At 31.4% G+C, this 26,267-nt stretch overlaps 2 protein-coding genes across 3 annotated transcripts; one reads left to right on the top strand and one right to left on the bottom strand.

Moving 5' to 3' along the window:
* The first annotated feature begins 1,443 nt into the window (after nucleotides 1-1,443).
* Gem2 (Gemin 2) lies at nucleotides 1,444-5,180 on the top strand. Its single transcript, XM_088224549.1, has 4 exons — nucleotides 1,444-1,771; nucleotides 1,855-2,170; nucleotides 2,453-2,552; nucleotides 4,469-5,180. Exons 1-4 carry the CDS (start codon nucleotides 1,577-1,579, stop codon nucleotides 4,575-4,577), a joined length of 720 nt encoding a protein of 239 aa, XP_088080675.1. The 5' UTR covers nucleotides 1,444-1,576; the 3' UTR covers nucleotides 4,578-5,180.
* Nucleotides 5,181-6,511: 1,331 nt separating this feature from the next.
* Nucleotides 6,512-25,202, bottom strand: Cth (Cystathionine gamma-lyase). Of its 2 annotated transcripts, none has more exons than XM_088224548.1 (8): nucleotides 25,082-25,202; nucleotides 23,106-23,259; nucleotides 17,069-17,265; nucleotides 15,711-15,801; nucleotides 14,720-14,987; nucleotides 11,958-12,110; nucleotides 9,665-9,839; nucleotides 6,512-6,767 (listed from the first exon to the last, which is right to left on the bottom strand). In XM_088224548.1, the coding sequence occupies exons 2-8, from the start codon at nucleotides 23,256-23,258 to the stop codon at nucleotides 6,617-6,619; spliced, it is 1,188 nt and encodes a 395-aa protein (XP_088080674.1). In that variant the 5' UTR covers nucleotide 23,259; nucleotides 25,082-25,202; the 3' UTR covers nucleotides 6,512-6,616. The 2 variants fall into 2 exon arrangements, with proteins under 2 accessions (XP_088080674.1, XP_088080673.1); XM_088224547.1 differs by lacking the exon at nucleotides 25,082-25,202 and adding an exon at nucleotides 24,697-25,004.
* Between the last annotated feature and the right edge of the window lie 1,065 nt (nucleotides 25,203-26,267).

The following is a 26,267-nucleotide window of genomic DNA, read 5'->3' as shown; positions in this document are numbered from 1 at the left end:
ACTTATCACTACAATTATTTAATAACTAAAATAATCTATTGTCATTGAAGACATTTTTTGCGTATTACTCAAAACAAAATAATTGAGTACCTATTCATAATTCTTTTTCAGCTCAAAAAAGAAAATATTTTTTGATTGTCTAAATTATTGGCCAGAGAGATGTAAGCTATGCTATGATACAACAAGGTTTATTTGTACGAAATAAATGTTAGACTGCACCTCAAATGTGTCAAACTCTACCACTGTAACGTTATTTTTTTAAATAAATAATTTTAACTCATTCAAAAGTATTACTTTCAAACTTTACAAAATGTATTTTCCAAATGTATTTACATATTTTATATTTTATACTTCACATGGCATTGCATTGGTGCACTAGTTGCAATGCATATCGATTATTTTTTCTACACAATAAAAATATTTCGTGCCAAATATAGAGAACATATGCCAACTACGTTTGAAGTCTAATCCGAGACCTCTTGTTTAAATGACAAAAGCGCCGAGAGAGGCGGACAAACAAATAAATGATTATTTATTGCTATTATTCCTACCTGTGTTGGAATTTTCGATAACCCGCTAGCTACATGAGTATATGAATGTACTTAGGTACGTACATATTATGATAGGTATACCAGCTATACCTACTACATGTTAAATTTACTATTTGTGCCTGCTGCCAAACCGCGCCGTGCTGTTGAGTTAGTTTCTGCACACAATAGGGTGGAGTGTAGTTTTTCGGGTTTTGTTGGCATCACCCCTTTGTTAAGTCCCCATTATGCCCCCTCTTGGAGTAGGGAGGGTGGTTCAAGCACCCCGGTACACATCTCCTGCAACTCCGCTAACGGAATCGTGCTCAAGCATAATACAAATACCTACAATACACGTTCGTACCTACTTCACCTTCTCAATGATATCATGAATACTCGGAATTCCAAATAGGTAGGAAATATGCATCACTTTTAAACAAGCAAATCCCAATCAATAATAATAATTTATAATCACTTCCTTAGCTTTTTTTGTAAAATAATTTATAACAAACATTGATTTTTTAATCAATAAATCAATGATAACAAATAATTTTGACAATAGATAGTAATTTTTTAAAAACAAAAAAAAACTTTTTAAGCATCATTGAAATTATTAATTCTTCAAACCAGAATGAATAAAAAATCAATACCATTACTTGCGTTTTTAAATTCTATTCAATCATATTTGAAATTCAACTATCTATTTAGGTATTGATAAAGTATTAATATGTGCATGACGCAATTTTTTACTTATGCACATAGTTCTTTTGTTTTTTTATTGGCAAAAGACGCCGTTGCGCCGACACACAAACATTTGAAAAAAAAAACGAAAATATATTATAATAGGTAAGTACTTGTGTTTAATAAACTGGCAGCACCAAACGATATTTGACTTTAAATTATTTGACAACATAAAGTGGGCATATAGATTGACGTTTATCGTTTATTTGTCTTTGAGGTTAACCTGGTTTAAACATTTTGACTTGAGTGCTCAATATATTTCCATTTCTACAAGTTATTTTGACGGATTATTTATTCATTTGTTGGATATGGAAATAAACGCCCTATCTTCCCCATTCGTCCATATAGATTTACCAAAATCTGCAACTCCAGTGGCTTTTCCAAGGGATGGTTTTGAATTTGTCAAAAATGTTATCATCGAAAGAAAGCGTTGTTCTAGAACTGTTTCGGCCGATACATATGACAGCAAAATAAACAAATTCCAAAATGTATTTGCTAATGTGGTGAGTACAATATTCAACTAACTATGATTTTGTAATACATTTTTGCAATATCTATCAACATATTATATGAATATTTTTTTCAGTTACCCGAAAGGATACCCGCTCCCGATCCTCTAATACCTACGAAAGAATGGCAAACTATTCAAGAGTCAGATTTTTCAAAAGTTCGATGCCGCCTGTTTAGAAATAAAGAATCCAAAATTTGGAAAAGTCCTGTCGAGTTACCGGCAACTTTAGTTGGAGATTCATTTTCGATTTGGAAAACATTTTTTGATACTCACAGCCCTCTTTTAAGTATTATATTTCCCATGCGCCAGATTGAGTTAGATTTTGCACTAAATATATTGGTAAAATGTTTGAGTGAAATAACTTCCGGAAATGGAATCAAACGTAGATGGGGTAAGCATTTATGGTTTCAAAAATTATTTTACTCTAAAGTGGTCAAATACAAATATTTACTAACATTAATTAAAATGTATGAACATGAATATATTTAGTAGTACTTATAACATTTTATCTTCTAGCATTATTTTTTCTCAATTTTTTTGTTTTTATATTATCAGTTTTAAGTTTATAAAATAATATATGGTTCAATAGTTTACTCAGGGACAAAAATACTTTTTGTAGAATGTTTGGTTTCAGAATTTAAAAAATCTTTTGTATATTAAATGATTTTTTCAGGACAATGGATTTATGCTTTATTAGCAGCGCTCGATACACCTTGCTCTCCAACAATATTGAGCACACTCCGTGCTTTGGCGAGAACTTGCAGTCAAATAAGGTTTGCTTGTTTTTATTGTGAGAGAAATATACTTTTTAAATCAGATTTCGCTGTTAGAACAAATTAGTGTAATGTTTTTTTTATTATGAAAATAAAACATTGTTTTCAGTCAGAGATAAATAGTCAAAAATAAAACCTCTCTTTTTTAGGTTTTTTTCTTAGTATGTGCATAAGTGCAGTGCAATACTTGGCATTTCTCACTTTAGTTAACCATTTATTTTATACCAAAAATAAAACCTCTCTTTTTTAGGTTTTCATGTGCAGTATTTTTTGTATAATGGAGATTACCCATGCCGCAAAAGCTGCCGAGCTACACAGACAAACAACTTGCGCAAAAGAACTAAAGTGTATATTTCTATTTGCACCGTAGTTTCAAATTATTTAGTACGTAAATCTTTCCAGCACCTTGAAACGGTGCCATGAAAGAGACAGACTGTTTATAGCGACGAATCATGCGTTTGAACAGTCAAGATAGTACCCTTCTCGTGTATTATTGACGGATACGTAAAAGCTCCCTAGAAAAATATGTAGCTTAAAACACGCATAACAAAACATGTAAGAGTATTATGAAATTTAATAAAAGTAATGTACAATGTTAACGCTACTAATACATCAGTGCTTACTGTTTTGCGGGGTGTTACAAGTGATTTAACGACTTTCTCAGGTTTAAAAGTAAATAAAACACTTACATATATTAAAATTAGTTAGAATCAGAATATTACGGTTAACGTTGATTTTATTAAGTGCAATCGAAGTTCCTTTGAAAATGAATTGTTTTTGAAAGATAAAAGTCCGCCAAGACCATTGATAAAGATAGTTCAATGTTGTAAAGTTATGACGAAATCTGTTGACGGAACATTTAAATAAGCGCTTTATTTTAAAGCAAATGTGATCGTTTGAACTAATTTTTTTGTTTCCCCTGTACAATTTTCGGAGGTGGACGTGGAGTGAAGATAGTAAAAATAATATTGCTCATTTTACTGAAAAGGTGAATAAACATTCACTTTCCCAATCACACATATATAACATAATGGAGATTAATTTGTTCGAGTTGATATATGACAGCAACTTGATGTTGGTTTTTGCCAATCTGTTCAGCAGCTTCGAGAAAGCCAATGAGAAAGTTCGACAAAACAGATTGATCCAGAATTATTGACTGTATCAAATTTTGCAGTGCGTTCGAATTACCTTTAAGAGGACATAATGAAGGAGAAGATTGTAATAAAAAGAGAGTTTTTTATGGTTTGTTAGATTTTGTTACTAAAATTAATTATCCTATGAAGGGAACATCTTGAAAAAGCAACTGTTTTGAAAGGAATTTATATGACAATTCAAAATAATTTATTGATTGCGATTTTACATGTTTGTTACAAGAAAATTTTATAAGAATTTTTTTTTGGTTGAAAGTTGATTTTTCAAAGTAAAAAGTTTGACATCTTCCAAACCAGTATTCAACAATCATATCATCGAAAAGTTTACTCAAATGAAAGAGCGTCGAAAAGATTTTCTCCACAAATAAATGTACGTAGTATGCGTCATCCTTTAATCTTTTCAAATAAAATACTTATGTACTTATTTTATGTAGATACTTAATAAATACATTTCTTGAATTAAAATGCACTGCTGGGAATTTCCGTCACTGGTCCCCTCTGTTATCAGTGTTACACAATTTTATTATTTTACAAGAACACTACTACAGTTTTGGGAGAGCAATCCTCCCGTCAACAGGTGATATTTTATATCAAAGTGTACCTTAAAATACATGATAACAATTTATAATGAAGTGTTAGGAAGTGAATGTTGATTCAATAAATAATATAATATACATATTTTCGTTAACCTATCATTATTGAAAGAATGAGCTTATGAAGCTCATATACGCCATCTATGTACTATAACGAATGTTATCTTTCCAGATCGAATTTATCACCTGGAGCAGATGATGTTCAGGATAAAGTTGCGCCACTCAATCTATTTATCTGTATAATAGCTAGATATTTTGAACAACGAGATTTAGCTGATTAAATATCTGAAACATAAAAAAAAAACATTTTTTCAAGTACTTTTGGCCATTTTGGATGGTGTGAAAAATGGTACCATAAGTCGTACCATTTCTTGCTGAATTTCTTTTTTTGAAAATTGTGCGAAGGCATGCGCAGTATGTCATTTTTTTCAGCGCCATTTTGCCCAGGAAATTCAAAAATCCAAATGAAATTGTAAAAATAGTCTAAATAGAGGATGGGGCAATCTGTATTTTACACATTCATACGTATCTTATTTTTTACTCCATGCCTTCTGGTGGTTTTAATGCCTAGTTATTAAATTTGGACAAAGTAGATTGCCTGCTAGAGTTGGTATACTCTTAAACATTATATAAATGATACATTTTTTTTCTTTTAATGTTTCTAATTTTTTTTTTATTACTCCAGAAGATGCATTTTTAATAAAAAATATTTTTGTATATTTTTTATTGGTTTAATTATTTATTTTAGTACTGTCCACCTCGTGGTTTATTGGTTAGCTTGTTGGACACGAAATCTCGGGTGTTAAAAATCACTATTACCTAGTCATGTAAGGCGTAAGACTGATCATCTTCTTTGCACAATAAATTATCGAGAAACACTGCAATGGATGTTTCACTTTAGTGTTCTCGTTGCGGTAAGGATGAGGAGGAGGAATTTTTTTATTTATGGACGTTGAAGAATTATTTTTTAATGAAAATACACATTATGCTATATATAGACTATAAAAATAAAATCAAATGAGTTATTAAATAATCTTGAAATAGGTCAACTTTATTTAGTAGGGGAAGGTATCATACCTTGGTCTTGATGAACAATCTAGTGTCTTTTGAATAAATGGGTCGATGGTAGTTTGTAGATGATACACCAATTGACAGTTGACTAGAAAAGCATTTAAGTGGAGTGAATAAAAACAGTTTTTTTTTTTTCCAAAAAGTAACTTTAGTTTAAATATGCAACATTTTACTCTTTATTTTGCTCTGCATAATATTATTGCGAAATTGATATTTTTAGATTATTAAATAATAATTTCAGAATACCATCGTGTGTTTTTTTAAAAAAATCCTTTTACTAAAATTTGTCATTTTTCGGGGTGTTGTACCTTGGTCGTTAAAATAGCATGTATCTTGGACTAGTTAAAGGTACAAAACCATATATTTTTCCATGGCTACATTTCTCTCATGTAATTTAATTGCTTTTTATAGGAATTTTTTAATGTACATTTCTCAATTGTAAAAGATAAGAAGAATAAAAAAGGTTCATTTTTTTTAGTTCGAATTCAAAACGTTAATTATTCTCTCATGTGTAATTTTTTCTCTGTCTTTAATACTTCTTCAAAATAAACACTTATTTATGTTTATTTTATTATATTTATTTAAAAATAAAATACTTAAACTCATTAAAATATCATTATATCAACTCATTTAACCCGATTTTTTTTGAATTGATAATGATCCTTAAGATGAAAATAACTTTATTTACTTTACTTTCATATAATTTTAAATTCTCTATCCTTACCTCTGTTTTGTATAAATACATTGAACTCCTTAATAAAGATACCAGTCTTGAAGATGTCGCAAAAGCGATGAAACCGGTCACTGAATATTTTAAATTTGTGGATTAAAGTACCACTCGTATTTTATTTATATAATAAATTACTTTGTTAAATTATTTAGATTTTTGCAGACAAATCAGTCATTAAATGACCTGGCAATTATTCCTTTCTCTGCCCACAAAAATTACACTGAAGCAAAAAATCCAATACATTTTTATTACAGTTTACTCAAATAAGTGTGAAGTTTTATAATATTTAGCGCATAAATTAATTTCAGATAAATGAAGTCCTAATTGCGTTTTTAATTTTTGTAACTTTCAACTTTTGAGACACCTAATTGGGACAATATTTTTTGATATCGACTATAAATAAATAAAAATAGCTTTATAAGATATTTTGCTATATTTTAATGAACATTTGAAAATAACCTTTATAAAATATAGTTATAAAAATATAATTTTATGCAAATGTTAACAATATTAAAACATTCAAGCTTTGGAAGCAGCATGCAAAGCTTGATCTATATCTTTAACGAGGTCCTCAGCATCCTCCAAACCAATAGAAAGACGAATCAATGTATCGGATATTCCCAGCTCTACTCTCTGTTGGGGAGGAACGGATGCATGTGTCATTACAGATCTGAAATAATAATAATAATCCACTGTTATGATTTTACATCTAAGTACATGAAATTCAGACAGGTTGTGGCCCCGTGGGTAGTGTCACATACTCTGGATAAGGAGGTCTGAGGTCCGAATCCCACCCTACCACAACTTTTTTCCCATTTTCTAAGACTGTTATTTATACTACGAGGGTTGTCTTTTAAGTTTTGCATATAGAACTGGAATAAAACGGTAGATAGCTTTTAAAGATTATTGTTTTTCAAAGTATTCTCCACAAAGATTAATACATTTTTGCATGCGCTCGAACCAAGTCTGGGCTTCCAGAGTTATTACACTGCATAGTTATTCCAATTGTTTGTTGGTACAGTCAAAATTGCATTTTTGAAGGTGTCGACTGCTTCTTCTGGCTACTGGAACCTTTGACCACGCACTCCGTTCTTGATTTTTGGAAAAGTAAAAATATCGTCAAGGCTTAGGTCGGGACTGTACGGAGGATGGTCTAGCAATTTGACATTTTGTTGCTCTAAAAATTCAATTGTCTTGCGAGCTGCATGGAACACACTTTGAAAACGGATGACTTTTGTTGGCTTTTCTTCACCTTGGAACACCCAAACAGACGATTTGCGTTTATTTTCAGGTTCATATGAGTAAATCTACAATTTATCACCACTGACAATGCTGTACACATTTTAAAGTATCCTGCCTTGAAGCAGTCTGGAGTTTTTTTACATTAATTGACCATTGCTTCTTTCTGTTTTTCGGTCAACAGATGCGGTATCCAACAGGAAACAAATTTTTTTAGACACAATTTTTTTTAAATTTATAAAAGTCTCAATGATCCCATGTCAATTTTCCTCGATAAGCTTGCGCACAGCATCAAAGTTTTCCTGGGTGACTGCCGTTTTTCATGCACCTATTATTGGAGTGTTTCCTGAGACTAATACCCGTATGCAGAGACAAAACTTAAGGTGAGGAAAGTACATTCTATTGTCTTCACCTTCGGGTTATTCTCCGCATTTGAGATTAGAATGTACTTTCCTCATCTTAAGTTTTGTCTCTGCATACGGGTATTAGCCGTCCAAGTTTGAATTCGTCATACCAATGAGAAATTGTCGATTGACGAAACCAGCTCAGCGAGGCATTCTTGTCTTTGAAAATTGTAAAAAATAATTGCACAAAAATTTTCACTGTTTGATTCTATTGTTGAATAACTTGTGAACTTTAGCAGTTCGCACTGAAACTTTGGATTTAAGTTAACTTGAGGTGAAGGTTTCTTTTTGATAGTGAAATTTGATTCGCGGCGCTCTCTATGTCCCTGTATGCAAAACTAAAAAGACAACTCTCGTAAAAGCGAATGGTCCCAAAATTTTAATATTTGGGTTAATCATAAGAATGCATATACATATAAATTTTTTTATTAATTATACTGAAAAAAATTTTTTTGAAAATTAAGCTTTTAAAGCATATTGTCCATAATATTATTTACTAAAAATATAAAATATCCTGGAACATCTAATTTTTTTTTTTGTATAAAATATTATATTTGAATTATTTTTAACAGTCTCCAAAATCTGTCGTAACTATAATGTCACCCCAAGTCGATTATTTATTATTAAAAAATACTATCAGTTTTTGAGTTATTACGATATTAATGAATAACAATTATTTTTGGCCTGAAATAAGTTTTATTTTTCAATATAATCTCCTTCTTCAATACACTTTGTCCAATATTTTTCCAATCATAAAACTATTCCGGTTTTTCTCCAAAATACTCACGGTTGCAATGACTTCTTCATTTGATGCAAAACGCTTCCAGCAAGGAATTTCTTCAAGTTTGGAAATAAATAATAGTCACTGGGGGCCAAATCTGGCAAATACGGTGGATGATCCAGCAATTCGTACTATTCATTGATTTTAGTCATTGTCAAAACGCTTTTGTGAGCAGGTGCGTTGTCTTGAAAAATGTTTTTTTTCTTCGCTAATTTTTTCATCCGTTTCATTTTTCATCGCGAGTTTTTCATCCAGTTGATCCAAAAGGCTTGTATAATATTTAGAATTTACTGTTTTTCCTTTTTGAAGATAATCGATCAACAGAATTCCTTTGTAATCTCAAAAAACTGTTGCCATAACCTTTCCTGCTGATAGAACCGTATTTGCCTTCTTTGGTGCACTTCCACTGGCTTCACTCAATTGCTTTGACTGTTTTTTTCTTTCTGGAGTGTAGTAGTGCACCTAAGTTTCATAAACCGTCACAAAATGACGTTTAAAATCCAATTTATTTTGCTTAAAACGATCCAAACAAGCTTGAGAAACAACCATTCGAATGCGTTTTTGATCAATAGATAGCAAATGCGGCACCCATTTTGCACAAAGCTTTTACATCTTTTATTCTTCATATAAAATATAACCCGCCCGGTCTTTTGAGATGCCTAGATCATTTGACTTAATTTTATCGATCATTTAACACCATATCGTGAACTTTTCAAATGATTTCTGGTGATGTGACAGTTTTTGGACGCCCAGTGTGTGGATCAACTTCAAGGCTTGTACGACCATGTTTAAATTCAGCAATCCAGTTATACACTGTTTCAAGGAAAGGTAAAGTCCTTATACATTTATAATAATCGTTCACGAATTTGTTTTGTATTTTCACCTTCCAAAAATAAGAATTCAATCAATGCGTGATATTTGATTTTTTTCATAGTAAAAAAATACACTGACATGGCGACATTACCTGATTTGCAAACAAAGAATGAATTGACACATCTAAATGACATTTCGGATGTGTTCATCTAAAAGTTCTATTAAATGAAAAAAATATATATTGCAGACTTATCAACACCATCTATGTGTCATTCTAGAAAATTATCAGACAGCCCTCTTATGTCAACAAAAATTATAAAATTTGCTTACGGTAGTTCAGCTAAGCTTTCATAGCCTCCGAGACTTTCAGCAAGAGTGAAGACTTTGAGTGACTTCAGGAAAGTTCTGGATTGGTCCATCCCTCCTTTGATAAAGAATGTCAACATACCGGAATGGCCGTAGCATTGCTTCTTAGCAACATCATGCTGCGGGTGTGAGGGCAAGCCTATAAATGGAAAAATATATATACATGTATTTGAAGATTTATTATTTCAATTATGATATGTATACCAGGTTTGGTGAAGAGTATTAGATGTGAAATGAACCTATTAATGACTATGTGAATATCTGTTAAGGATATTCCATCTTTCCTGCATTCTGCTTCAAGATTATGGCGTTGTAAACCGAAAAATGAGCACTGAAATATCAAATGTTCGATACTCTATGAAGAAATATCATCGCATGGACAATAGTCATCATTCCTTAATTTAAATGTATATAGGTAACTTCTCATAGCTCCGTGTCCGGTAAAGATTTGGGTCGTTTCAAAGTACTTTGGTGATGACGACGGAAGTTTGCTGCATCAGCCAGCGTTGGGAAAAACATTTTTTTCACTAAAACGTGATTTTACCTGTAGAAGCGCGGTAATGATCCTCCCAACGCTGTTGCGTATTTTATTTTATACAGCGCTTGGCAAAGCTAAGGGGGAATTCTGAGAAGAAAGGTGCCATTCTTTTACAAGTTGCAACTCTTGCTCGTTCCTCTGCTCTCTCATTTCCTATGATACCAGCATGTCCTCTTATCCAGCATACTTGAATAATCATCCCTCTGATTTTTTTTATTTATTATGGAAATCATAGTATTTTTAACAAAATCAAGGTACAAGAAAACAATTTGAAAAAGTAAGATTTATTACAGATTTCGCATTATGAGTACAGAAGGAGAGGGGGAAAAAATTCAATATTTGAAAAAAAGAAATATAAAAATTAAGTAAAAAGTACATAAAAGGGAGAAGACATGGTATAGTTCCAACCTACCTTCCTCCCCTCTATCTCTGCTTCCATGAACATTTATATTTATTACTAAAAAAAAAAGTTCACAGCCAACAATAATTCATTAAATACGGGTAGGTATGTAAAAGTTAAGCAGGAGATAAATTTTAAATGTCTAACAGATCTAATAAAACTATAGTATTTACAGTGTAATATGTCGATGTCACTGAAACTGTCATTATAGGTAGTCTGTATTCTTCGAAGAGTGCTATTCTTCTTATAATTAGTCTGTGAGCTTGGAATGTCGAAAAGTACAGAATGACGAGTTCTACGGACAGGGACTCGATATGAAATACTTCTAACAATTTCTGGGCTAAAGTTCAGATGCTTAATTTTACTCTGAATATCTACAATGAATGGATTTACCGACCGATCAAAAACCCCATTTCCAAGATAAACTAATTTTTCCGAGTACCTTAGCCTTTTACATGACACGTAAGGCTACTAAATTAACACAGAGGTCCAAACATATGTACGAACAAAATAAAAATAAATATTTTAATAAAAATGAACTACTATGAACGACATCACTGGTTCATACGAATCAACAATAAGAGAGTTACGGAAGATTTTCGGTTCGCTTGCCGTCAATGGACCAATAGACAAAACTGATCGAGAATAAACGGAAGAGAACCTCTGATGTCACACGCAGAATTATTTCATATGTACAAAAATTTAAAAAGATCATAGTGCTGATAATACGATATATAAAAATTAAAAAAAAAAATTTTTTGGCTTAATTTAATAGTCCATTAACAAATAAAAAAATATAAAAAAACCACCGAACTTCCTCATTTTGATATTTTTGTCAGTGCCTTTACATGGTGTTCTGTTACTACTACCTTTTAAAAAATATATAAGTTTTTATTATTTAAGTCACATGGTCGTATCCTGGGATTATGCATCAAAAATCCCATAATCCCGGGATTAACAAAAATGCTCAGGATTGCATTCTCTATATGTACTGCTTTTTGTTGTGTTTTCACAGTTTAATTATAGAATCCCCTCATCACACGCGACGGCAGTTATTCTCAGCAGCCTCACATCTGATCACAAAGAAAATCCGTTAGAGAATGACTCGTGAATTTAAATGTGATATATTATGCGCCTGTAACATGTCTACTTGATGTGATTTTCACAAAAATGACGCTATATGAATGATCCATAATAATAATAACCAAATGGAATTGTTGAGGGCAGCACAATATTAGCTAAATATGAGATAAGGTAACACGATAACAAGTCTATTTATTTATGTCAGCGAGTGGCCCTTAGTGAATTCCTCGACTTACCAGGATGGATAACCTTATCAACCATTTCATGTTTCTCGAGCCATTTAGCAATCTGCATTGCGGATTTCATGTGCCTCTCCATTCTGATGGCCAATGTTTTCAAACTGCGATTGACTTGTGAACAATCAAAGGGTGATGGTACTACACCCATAGCTATAAAAAATACAGTAATTATAATAAAATAGTAAGACGAATACGATTTCTTGCATAATGCATAAACAATTTTACTAAAAAAACTGATAAGCTGTATTTGAAATACATAAAAAATATATAAAATTTCGGCAGCATAAAAGTACATATCGCAATAAGTTTGATATATCGTTATTTAATCTATGAGAAGCTAAATTTTCTTTTAGTCTTTATTTAATTGCTCTCCCGCTTTGTCCTATATATGAACCAGGACAATCACATGTTAATTTGTATATTCCACTTTTTTTAAATTTGTTGAACTGATCTTTACTATTAATTCATGTTTGGCCCAAAGAATTTTTATTATAAAACCAAACTAAAAAAAATGTTTGTACTTGTTTTATTTTATTGCTAGTATTTCCAATATAATTTAATTTTACCCACTATTTATTCTAATTATTATTGATAGAGGTTAGTCCTGCACATGATTGAGAAAATGTATTTTTCTTTTGTTTTTTACGTATTAAATTATTAACTAGGGACACTTTGTAGTCATTGTTACGTGCTAGTGTTTTAACTAATGAAATGTTGTCATTTTGTGAGAAATATGATGACGTGAAGAATTATAGATTATCTTATCGCTGAATGTGGGCTTTCTAAATATACTGAAATCTAATTTATTGTTAATTATTTCTAGTGTTAGATCTAAAAAACTCATTTTGTACACAACTCTAATGTAAATTGAACAGATTCATTGAAAAAGTTTATTTGATTAAAAAAGAGATCTAACTATGAAAAATCATAAAAATATCATCCATATATCATCATATATAATAACACAAAACATGTTTAAATAAGCTAAGTTTACATTTTCCTTTTTCAAAACGTGCATATAAAAATTTCATAAAATTGGTGATGCTGGACTCCCCACAGCTAGTCAATTTATTTGTTGTTAAATTAAAAATAGTTCTGATCTATGCATATTTCTAACAAGTCTTGAATTTATTTATTTTTTATTTGGGCTCATATTTTTCTCAATCTTGAACAAGTCAAAAGCATTTTTTAAATTGACAGTTGGAATATTAGTGAAAAGATTGACACCATCGAATGAAACAAGTAAAGAGTTTGAAGGAAAAGTTAAATTTTTAATTTTATCTTTTAATTCCATAGAGTTTTTTTACCATACGTGTGCGTTTAAATTTTAAAATACATTGAATTATGCAATTAACCCTTTTGACAAGTTTATAACACGGACCACTACCGGTCGTAACAATATTTTTTTGTGCACTTTCGATAATCCATATAATCTTGGAATGGAATTCCATCAAGAATTGTCAATAAATAACTTTAATCAAATCAATTTCAAGACAAAAACTAAAATATTTTAGTGTTACTTTTCAATAATATTACCTTTTTAAATTATGCTTTTTTTTCAATATATATTTACTGAAATATTTATTAAAACTTTTGGAAACAAAAAAAACAGAAAAAATTAAAGATAGTCTCTTCTGCCATCTGACAACAGAATTATTTTGCCATTTTGTGGCATTATAATGAACTGTTTGACGTCTTCGATAACAAATATGAATAAAAAAAACACTTCATTCATTTAATTTTTCCATGTTCGCTCTCTAGTTAGAGCATATAGTGTCCACGAAGATCCTTCAGGCATATCTGTCGGCTGCCAGCTCCTGTGCATCCGTAGTCCTGTGCTCCTGTGTTCCGTAGTTCTGACATGAACTGTTGACGAACAGTCAGCAGTGGACGTCCAGGACGTCGAAAACCTGATGCCTTATAAAGTAGGCGATCTTGGTTAAGGCTCTCAGGAGGCATCTGCAGTACATGGCCAAGCCAACGGTATCGTCTCCGCTTGATGTCAGTAATCACCGGAGTTTACTGTGTCCGTTCTCTTATTACTTCATTCTGCGCAAAGTCATGATTTGACATGCGGTGGTCTGCACACCCAAGATTCTTCTGAGACACCTATTCTCAAAACTCAATATTCTGCTGTTTTGGGCCCTAGTGAGATGCCAGGATTCGCATTCATAGAGGAGAATAGGTGTTATGCAGGCGTTATATAGGCGGCATTTGGTTTTCACTGAGTAAATATCCGATCTCCGGACAGCTTTCATACTGTTGAATGTGGGGCCTACTATTCGTAGCCGCACTCCCAGGTCTTTTTGAAAGCTGCCATTTTCCGTAACATAAACTCCCAGGTATTTGAAACTCTCGACCCTTTCGATGATTTGGTTTGACAGTCGGGGGATTTTGGGCATTAAGGCATGAAGTGTTACACAGTACATGGGTTTTTGCAATATTTAAAACATTACAACACATGTGTATTAAATAGTTTAATATACATGTTTTTTTTTATTGACATTGACCCTCTACAATGGTGGCCAGAGAAATATGAAATCTGACATTGGCCCTTCTAGATCCAAGCCACAGATATAATGATAAGCTATGCATAATAATTGCTTACATAGATGGTTCCCCCTGGTTATATAAATGATAAATTACCTGTAAATTTGCCATCTAATCAATGTAATCAACTCTTACGCAAAAAATAAACACAAAACCACCAGGGTTGACAGATAAGATTTTAATTATGATTGAGTAAACAAAGTTATTACCATTTTGCAAATATCTTAACCGGTTGTGCAATTCATCATTATTCATAACAGCTGCACCCATAATAACATCTGAATGCCCGTTCATATATTTAGTAAGAGAGTACATTACAATATCGGCTCCCAGATCCAATGGCTTTTGGAAATAGGAAGTCAAAAATGTATTATCCACTACCAAGAATACATCCTTCAAGTTCTTGACCAGTGCCGAGATGGCAGCAATATCGATGACTTTCAAAAGGGGATTTGTCGGTGATTCAATCCACACCATCTTTAAAAAAAATAGATAAATTTATTTACAAACACAATACACATTTTAGATCTTCGTATATTTTCACATCAATGTAAAAACATTGATACTAAAAAGAGGGGAAATTTAACATACCAATAGATAAATGTAGAACAAGGAAAGTAACTTTTATAAAATTAATAACATTGTTATTCTTTTTATTTTGTACAATTTTGTTTTTTTTTTCTCATGTATATTCAAAATTATATAACTTCAAATTACTAAATAAATAAAATAGTAAGTCAATCTCCAAGTACAAGAGCTAGTCTCTTTTTTGGAAAGTAACAGCTTTAACATTAATAAAACTATATAAAAGTATACTGAAAGGTAAAAAACACTGTATTAATTATGTAATTATATTAATCAATAAAAAAAATAACAAACACTATTACGAAATATTTTTTTATATAAAAAAATTTTCAAGAAATTATGTCAAATTCAGACAGCCATACAAAATGTCGTAAAAAGTATTTTAAACAGTACATTTTTTAAAATAAAAGTACCTAACATTTATCAATGTCAGGAAGAATAATTGCAAAGCAATATATTTGTACCTGATAACATCAATAGATAAGTAGTATTAGGAAAAATGAATTATTTTTTTGAATAATTAAATGCCATTATTTACGACCATTCAAACATAAAATTACAGTAAAGATGAATTACTTAACAAATTATTATAAAGTAAATGTAGAATAAACAGACCTTGGTTTTAGGAGTAAATGCACTTTTCAAGTTACTGGGTTGAAGAAGATCAACAAAGGAAATATCGATTCCCATTTTAGCAACAACATTCCTGAAAAAATGTTTTTAATAAATAAATAAATATAATACAAAAGTAGTGGGAAGATGAATACACGAATGATATCATTCTTATTGAAGTAAATTACGGATGGGTACCAATTGTCTTCATTAAAAGCAAGTTGTCTTTTAATTGGACATGCTAGTTTCCGGTCATCATTAAATAATTAGGAACAATTAACACAATTACATACACAAATCTAAAAACGACTTCTTGATTTGTAATGTTATAATTTTATGCTATATATTTTTTTTATTGTAAAAAACATTAATTTGTTTAGTATTTTCATAAAATACTCGTATTCTATTCCAATAAAAAATGACCAAGCTAATTTCATCATCCAAATATTTTTTATAGGTATGCCTAAGACAAAATATTATGTTATAAACCGAGAAGATAGGAATTTATAAAAGCAAGAGAAACAGCTCTAAAAGTTAAGATAGGTACCACACCATTTGCAAAAAAGAGCTCTGCAGATTGTGTTTTTTTTCACCCGAGTATCAAAGAAAACAGATTCGCATTACCTGCGGGTGATTGCAAGTACGCATTAAAGGGAAAATGTGATTTATCTGTAGTATACTGAACATAGTATGTTTTCTACGCTTGTATCTGAGAGAAATTATAGTAAAATAGATTCATCGATTTTTAAAATTTATTTGTTATTTACTATGTTAAAAACATAAGAGGTATTTTATTATATCTACAGCTCGATTATGGAAGTTGTGTTGAGAGGTTCAAACATACCTACCTACGAAACTCAAATTATAATCAGAATTTTATTAACTAACCCATAGCGCCAGAATAGTGAGTCTCACTCGTAGTGTGTTACCCGATCCATATATATAAACTATGAGTCACACTAGTAGCAATTTTATTCATTTAAAAAAATTTAATTAAAAACAAATTTATGATTTTTTAAAATATTATTTTATATATTTATATTGTTCCATACTTTAAAAATAGTATAGCTTTGCATATCTACATACATATCGTTAATAAATAATGAAACATTTCACTAATAACATTTCATTCATTAAGTTTATCATACCCACAATTTGAAATCAGATAGCTTAGTTTTTTTTATTTTTATTATTAATAAAACATATAATACAACAATTACATATTATACTCCCAGGAGTTACTAGAAACTCATTTGGTAAGTATGGCAAGATATTTGATACAACATCTAATATGTGGGTATATATTAACAAAAATATAAATTATATTATGTATTATGTGGCATAAAAATATACATAAGTACCTAAATAGCCTATTTGTGCCTCCATACATATCATCTCCACAGATGATGTGGTCTCCCGTACTGAGCAAAGACGAAATACAAGTTGTTGCTCCCAAACCTGAGGAGAAGCACAATCCATGTTTTCCATTATCTAAGGCAGCTATGCATTCCTCTAGTACATTCCTTGTGGGATTTCCAGATCTGCCATACTCAAAGCCCTATACAAAGTCAAAAGTTTGAGGCAGTTGAGAATATGAAAGTCTTGACAGGAGAAAACTAGCGACATATACAGTTGAAAGGGGATTTTATTCTCTATAGTAAAACCAACACGCATGGAAATGTAATATTCAAACCAAGCAGAATCTAAAAATACTATATGTGAATATGAAAGTCAATTATCTATAGGCGGAATGGTGAATAATACCCAGATTGCAAAGTGATTACTCAACCCAGCCGGTGACAGAGCATAAAATCTCTTTAAATGACTAGATTTCCATATTCTCAACAGCTTTATCTCTGTTAAAAAGATATCTAATATAGATATAAATCCTGTCAGAGAAAAATACAGAAAAAAAAATTATATAAAAAAGCCAAAGGGCTTAACAGTATTAATCTATATATATATATATATATATATATATATATATACAGTCAACCTTGGTTAAAACGATCATAGAAATAGCGAGATCTCGGATATAGTGAGGAAAGGTTAGTCGAAATTTTAGTTTGTGGTTCTCTCCATATATTTATTCACCTTTTTAACGAGCTTCTTCTCAGACATACCAAACAAAAGTATTGTCAACAGTTGAGCAAAAACTTCTAAATTGTTTAAAAAAATCATTCTCGAAATAAGAACCTTAGTAATGAAATCCAAACGGGGGACTAACTTATTACCGATGCCGCTGGGCTTTGGGATCGGTTTACATTTATGATACTATGTAAGTGTCCTAAGTACTTAATTGGTGTTTTCGCGGACAATATTGTAATTAAAAAGTTAACTATTATTAATTAAAAAGAAAATCAAAGAAACTTTTATTGGCTCTTCTGTAAAGTCGCTACATGTCACATGGTAACTTTTTCCTTTCCAGCATCGATACATTTTTAAAATTATTATTTATACATGTACATTCATGAGTATAAATTATTGTACATTTACAGTTTTAATTATGAAATAAATATTTTAGATAAACAAGATAGATAACTTATCTCAGTTGAGTTTAATAAGTCATCATAATATATTTATTGTAAAACTTTTTTTAAAATAACAATTTTATCTCCCAAAAATAATGTAGATTATATTAATCACTATTACGTCAGTGCCCTGAATGACCCACACATACATTTTTTTCTTAAAAATAATGTAAAAGAATTTATGGCTAAAATAAAAATGTTTTTTTTTTAAATATAAAAAAACCTAAAGTTAGTTTACGGTGACATAATAATTATAATTCGGCCTCCGTGGTGTAGCAATGAAGATGCTTGACTCACGCACGGAAGGTTCTGGGTTCGATTCCCAGTGAGAACAGAGAAATTTAATGTGACTTTTTCTCAAGCCTGTGCACTGTAATTGGGCCTCCTGGCCTATTGTAGTGCAAAATTTTATTTTATTAAATGTGATTAAACTTTTCATTTCAATTCAGTCCAATGTATGTAATGTGGCGGAGAGGATTGGTTGGTTGAAACGGAAATGGGCAGGGCATGTTGCTCGCATGTCAGATAATATATAGACAAAGTGTGTTCCCGAGTGGAGACCGAGGAATACGAGGGACCAAGGACCTCCACTGATGAAATGGTCGGGTGACGGTGGTTTGCCAGGAGACATTGGATGAGAATGGCGCGGACCCGGGAGAAGCGCAGATAGGACTCCTCCTATCCATCATATTTAACCATCTAAATTATTCGTCAAACCATTTTAAATATCGCACCATTTGTTCTTGAAAGTGTGTTATTATAGTAACCCACTAGAAGTGTCGGTTCATATCTCGGTCAGCCCAAAGTAAATGTTTGATTACTCATTTAGTAATTCATTATTATAAATATATATTTTACAAAATGGGAATAAATGTTAGATAAAAATAATATATTAATAATTAAAAATAATCATCACATTAATGTTAATAATATGAGTAATTTGAGATTTAAGTAATGACAAAATACCCAGAATAAAAGTGGTTAAAAATGCTAGCCTATAGATAAATGTCACCGGACGTCACTGCTACATTTATATGACCAGTTCTGAAATAGCTAGCAACGATTCCTTAGCTAACAAAAACAATATAGTTATAGTATAATGTAGATACTTAGTAAATTTTTACTACTTACTTTTTAAAAATATATTTCAATGTTTTGTTTTATAATGAAAATATTATAATATGCCAACCATAGAATTAAGAATAGTCCAGAAACCGCATATGCGCATCAAACATAGGGCGACTAAACTACTCTTAAAGGACTCATTAGTTTCTTTGTAGACGTCACTCAGTATGCAACTCTCGATTTGAATTCAACTATGCGGTGTTATGTCGATTTAAAGTCTAGAAATACTGCTTGAATCTTATAGAAACTGTATGGGATCACATTTCATGTGTACGTAGCAAATGCATTACTTAAAAATTGAATTATTTTTCCATATGTCAGATTGTCAAAGAAAACAAAATTGACATTTTGTTAGTGTTGCCAGGGTAGTCAACGCTACTTTGCCCATTTAATGAGAGAACTAACAAAAAATTGACCTCTTGGATTAAACAACGCTGTGGTGGATATTTGACCGACATTATCTTTAAAACATAATGGCATCAAATATGATTAAACATGACATAAAAATATCCACTTTATGTAAAATAAAATTTGTTTTATTTTTTATGTTCAAAGCTCGTTAATTAAATTACTCTTATTAAATTACCCTTTACTTATCTACTCTGTTGTCTCAATCAATGTTTCCGCGTGTACAATAAAATTTTAGAGATATTAATAAATTCCTTTTTTTAAATATAATTATCTTACATTTGTATTTTGATTATATTTTTCGCGATCTGGCAACATTATGCGGCGACATCATGCATGCGCGCGGCGAAAGTAAGGCAAAATAGGGGGTTTTTTGGACACAGTCTGATGTATTCAAATATGATTCTACGCTCCCTCTGGACTATTCACAGCAGCCGAACAGTGAACTATGAAGGTCTAAAGCAGTGATCGGTAATTGGCGGCCCATGGGTCAGATCCGTCCAGTGAAGTGCTCCCATCTGGCCCTGTGGGTTCCTGTTCAGTTCCTGAACGGACGACATTAGTACAAGCAGCCCGGCCATCAATCAAGGATTTCACTTTATTTTTTCATATATGTTGGGGGTATTGTAGTCAGCATGTTTCGTATGAAAATGCTGTTTTAAATTGAATTATTTAATGATACATTAGGCACATTGGTTATAAATCAGTCGTATTTACTTGGGACGCACGCACGCATGAGCCACATGGTCCCTAAAACAAATGACATGTTCATATGGCTCACCACCAAAACTAATTACCAACCACTGGTCTAGAGTCTAGAACTCTAGAAAGTTGTCGATTACTAGCTACTAGTTTGAATTAAAGAAAGTTATATTGCAAAATATATTTTTAACCAATTTTGGAATAAAAAAGAAATCTACCAAATACGGCTTGACCATAATTTACTATAAAACATCAATTAAATCAACTCTTTATTTATTGATTCGTTTTCTTTTTTAGTCTAAAAGTTTGTAGTCGAAGCTTGGTGATAAGTATTAAATACTATGTTGTTTTGAATTATCGCCTCGTAGTATGGTAGCAGACGTATTTTTCTAAATCATGCTTGAGGTCCTGAATTTGACTCCCAGAAAGGCCGACATTAAATAATATTGATTAAATAAATATTTGTACATAATCAGATACCGACTTTTCTATGTCTACCGGTTTCGAGACGTACCCGTCTCTTCTCTACGACGAAGAGAAACCGGTAGACATAGAAAAGTCGGTAAGTGGTTGTATGCAAATATTTAATAACATTTAGTCAAATGTTTGACCACAAAGTTAATGCTATAAGTATTAATAATATTAATTAACTTTAATTATTCATAGACCCTGGACTGGATGTGAAGTGTACCAATCACCTTGCCTTCATGCATCAAACGATCAAGATATACTGCAATTGGAGTGCCAATACAGTGCCCTATGCACCACCACTGGGTGCAGATAGGGAAATGATGATCGGGAAATTTTGAATTATCTAAAAATAAATAATAAGTAAATGTAGGTAGGCAAGTTCGTTTGTAGATATTTCCATCTCCGTGTAATTTGTTTAAATAACAAGTCACAGAAGAGTAAATTTTGACCTCTAGATTAAACTGAATTGGTACCAGGTGTGACAAAAGAAAGTAAATAATACAAAACAGTGCACACTGGTTTTCTCAAGTCAGGTTAGATATCATACGAAGATAGTGATAACAAAGAACCACTGTTGATACCGAATATCATTTAAGAGTATTCAACAATACAGTTCATTCCAATTTCTTTTATCTTCAACAGTGTACAGTTCAATACGAACTCAACTATTCAACTACTAAATATCCAGAGTGTAAGCATGCAAGAATGTGTACACACTTATATTTTTAAATGGTACTCAGTAGCATAAAATGTTTGAGAATATTTGGTTTGACATTTTTTTTTTCATTTTTAATAAAAAAAAATGTCTTATTGGTTTGAAATGATTGCTTAAAAGTTTTAAAAAAATATATAATCTGAAAACACACAAACAAATTTATCTTATATATAGAATATCTAAATGAATTAATTCAACAGCAATAACATACATATAATTCAGTTCCGAGAATTTTTACTAGAAGTGCATATGTCAGATTTTGGTCAAAATTTGTTAGGCACCAGAAAACTCCTAAATAACCAATATTTTAGTACTATGTCATGTCATGACACATCTTGTCCACGAATAGTTCTCGAGATGTGACATAAGAAATAAATGAATGGAGATTTTTCATGTTAGAAGACATTAGATTGCATAACTGGTAATAGTAACACAACAAATGTTGTTATTTTTAGTACCGCGAAACCGTCCAATTTTGCCCTGGATGGATATTTTGCCCAAACAGTCTAATCTATGATGAACCTTTAAAAAAACATATTTCCAAATTTACCGAAATCAAATGGAAATAGGTTTTTTTAAAGGTTGATCATAGATTAGACTGTTTGGGCAAAATATCCATCCAGGGCAAAATTGGACGGTTTCGCGGTAGTAAGAGTAAGTCTTTGTTGGCTTGGGTAATTTATGCGAAAAATTGCTACAGAAACAAACATGTCTCCTGAATAAGTTCTTTGACATAGAACCCCAGAGTTAAAATTATTAAAATAATGTAGGATTTATGCTTGAGGATGCATGGGAGCTCCTTCCCAGTTGTAGGTTGACAGAAGAAAACAATATCGATGAAAGATGCGTGTTTCTTACATGATGAATAAATAGATTGACAGTGATGTAACTATGTAAATACAACAAAAATTTAATTGTACGGCGAAACTTCAATTAAATGTAAAATCAACATAGGTATGTTATTTTAAATACACAAACCTGTGTTGTGATGTTGACATAAAAAAAAAATAGTAGTCCACAAATAATTTCCACAGTCATAAATACCCGTTTGGAAAAATTCCACAGATTTCGTAGAACAACTAGGAAAAAAGGGTGATGTCACAAGTAAAAACGAAAGCAAATTTAAAATCATCTAAATCTAGTGGCATCAAAATAATACAAAAAATATTTGCATGTTCGCTTAGTTAAATACTATTATTATAAACTTATTTATTTATACATACGCCCAATGGGCATTTTTATGGACACATTTATACATAGAAAATTATTATAAAAAAGTAGAAAGACTCAATGGTTTATAGTAGACTTTGTGGGAGTGGAAGCGGGAGAGAGGTGTTTATAATTGAATTTGATTCAGCGATCGTTTGAAAGAAGTTTGTTTGTTTTTTTTATTATCAATTAAAAACTGTTGCACTATTTACATTCATATGAGAATAAGAAACATACCCTATGTTCAGCAGGAGCATCTTGTTTAAATGTTGTAGAACATACAATAGGAGGAACAACACAAGCTGAGTTCCATTTCTCAGGATCTTGTCCTACGTGAATTGCTTTGGTGGCGAAGCCAGGGGACTGTTTAAGGAATCCATAGTCACCCATTCTAAAATGAAAATAAAACTATTCAGAATGTCATTATGCAATAATGAAGTTAATTAAGGAAATTTAATTATATATAGGATTAACTGATGACTGATATTTGCATCAAAGCAACTATATCTTATGTAAACACCTTTAACTATTTCCAACTCAAGCTAACCTTGTCTAAGTACTAATAAAAAAATAACTGCTATATTGAAGCAAGAAGCAACTATATTATTCTATTTTAGTCATAAGAAAACTTGGTTTACACATTAAAATTCAATTTCAATTAATTAGGATATTTTTTCTGAAAAAACAACATTTATTATAAATTACATTTTGGTTTTAAAAATATTTATTTAAATTGATAATGTTTTAAAATACTTAGTTATTAAGGTTATCCTCCTGATTTTTTTTGGTTGTCAAATTGCAATTTAGTTAAATGAATAAAATTATGGTTATTTGTAGCTAAAAATACACATCTTATTTACATAATTAATATTATTGCCTAATAACTTTTTAACTCAATATAAAGAATTGGTCAAAGCTAAAAATACCCATTTTGATAAGAAACATAGATGATGGGAAGCAATTAAAATCATTCTGGGAGCTGTCAACCAAGAATCTGCGTCATTTCACAGATTTTAAATTAACAAGCTGCATATAACAACAACTGCAACAAGATACAAATCTTAAGTACACAATGTTACATCAAGGTCCACACGAATTACATCAACCCTGATGATGAACGCTGTAATGTGATCCGAATCATCGGAAAATGACACAGCGTCAACCCAGAAAACCTTATTGTCAGTAATATTCACTTTAAAAAACTAACTGCAGTTTTTTGGAAAATTCTAATCCTCTTGGATAAGTTTGATTTTCCAGACATATTTTGAAACTCAAACTTATAACGGTAAGAGTGAAATTGTAAATAACCTCGTCAACAAAGCTGCGCTTCATTTCTAACTAAACATTAAGCTTGTTGCTACTCTAAAAGCATGAATAATTTATTTTGTAAAGTAAATCGGGTTGTGTTCCCGTGGCTAGTGTTGCGGACGCACGGATCAGAGGTCCGAGGTTCGAATCCCACTCTACCCCAACTTGATTTCCATTTTCAAATAATGAGTTATTTATAACTCGTTGAAAATACTCACCAAAATTGAGATATTTGGGTAAATTATAAGAACGCTAATATTTCTTTTAAATATATATATATATTATCATCTCTCATTTAACTTTTTTTGTTAACGTTTTATACAAATGGTATCAATATATGAACATACAGCAGTAAGCATCAAATATAATATGTACTGATGTAATAGAAAAGTAAAAATACATTTTTATGGGTGTAGTAAATTCATCTGTAATTATAAAATGAAATACCTACTGGTCCCAGAAATCTAAATCAAAAGATTTTAACTAAATGGTTTAGTAATTTATTGTGTATAATACCTACCTAAATATGAAATGAAAACAGTAAAACAGCGAGAAAACTTTTGACTGACGACCGCGAAACCCACTAAGTATACTCTTGCGGAACCGGCCGGGGACAGTGACTGAAATTGACTGAAACTGAAAACTAAAACTGAAAATGAACTATAACCTAAACCGGAACTGACTGTTAACCGTTATTTGATGTAAGATCAAAACGCTGTAAGTTAAGAAATGAGAATTATTAGACTTATGTGCGCGGTAAGTGGGTGACGGAGACAGGTGGCAGAGTAATAGTTCTACATTATCTCTGGGTGGCAGATTATGACTTATGACAAAAGTTGATAAAAAGCGGAAACTGAAATTACGAACAATCGCCGCTGACAGGTAGGTACTGAGTACTGACTTACAGCCTGACAGGTAGGGTGGCCTGGTTGTATTCGTTTTAGTCATCATTTTGATCCTATTCCGTAGTTTTAAGAAAGTTGAGAGGTGAAAGGGCCATTAAAAAACGAAGAAGAAGTAGTTGTAAGAATAATACGGAATTACACAAGGTGTGACAAATGCGGCGTCTCATATTTTCACGCTAAATTCTGTATTTTTATCATACTATTATGTCCTGCCAACTGCTATAGTCTTAATTTGCGACGTACTGTAAAATAAGCATATAACGTTGGTCACCATGTAATAGGTGAAATTAGAAGTAGATGGCCCATTTAACACATATCGTTCAAATCCACATGGCACAGTAAAATTAGGGTGGGTGGATACCTACTTATTTATTATTTTCTTTTTTCGTTTTATTTAGTTTAAAGGGAAATCGAGTGAAGATTAGTCGGCCTTATTGTATACTGGTTATCGCATTTGCCTAGCATTAAACGAATGAAAATGTTTTTTTTCTTTAATATTGTACTATAATTATAACAAATCCCCCCTATGTTATATAATCGTGCCTTCTGGATTTTCACAATAGTGTCAGCTTTATTAAACCCATTAGCCGTTTTCACACTACAGTAAAAACCCACCCGGCACGATAAAAGGATTTGGATTTTGACTTACAAATTAATTAAGAATTATCAACGAATCCCTCTTTCGAACCTGCGTGAGTGATTATCCAACGATTACCTGCGGATTCAGAAACCATAAGTCCTTGTTCTTGATCACTGCCAACATTTATTTACATGATACGTGGAATAAGAATATCCAAAAAAACAACAGGCCGTTCATCCTTAAATCTATTTTCCTCATTTTCTATATATCTTGAACGCCACGCTGCTATATTAATCGTTTCATCAACACTTTTCATTTAGATCTACAATTTGTAAAACAAAAAACGATTTTTCGTAATATTTTCGCAACGTTGCGCGTCTCGTCGCGTCGTATTTACTGCCTTGGAAATCTAAATCAGCATTTTATTTCATTCGTAATTTATTAACAGTTAACAATTATTTTTTCACAATATTAATGTATTTTCTGGCGAACAACTAACCTAAATCAAAATCTTCCAATTTTTTTTTTGAGTGAGGTAGTTTTTTTCTAGGAGTACATAATGACTTTTTTAGAGGTGTTTGCTGCTTCTTCTCCTTCCTTTATTAT

The sequence above is a fragment of the Micrasema longulum genome, unplaced genomic scaffold, assembly GCF_059751315.1.
Source record: "Micrasema longulum isolate JH-2025_06_02 unplaced genomic scaffold, ASM5975131v1 h1tg000294l, whole genome shotgun sequence".
In the NCBI taxonomy this organism is placed as follows: domain Eukaryota; kingdom Metazoa; phylum Arthropoda; class Insecta; order Trichoptera; family Brachycentridae; genus Micrasema; species Micrasema longulum.
This window is presented reverse-complemented; position numbering and strand designations above follow the sequence as displayed.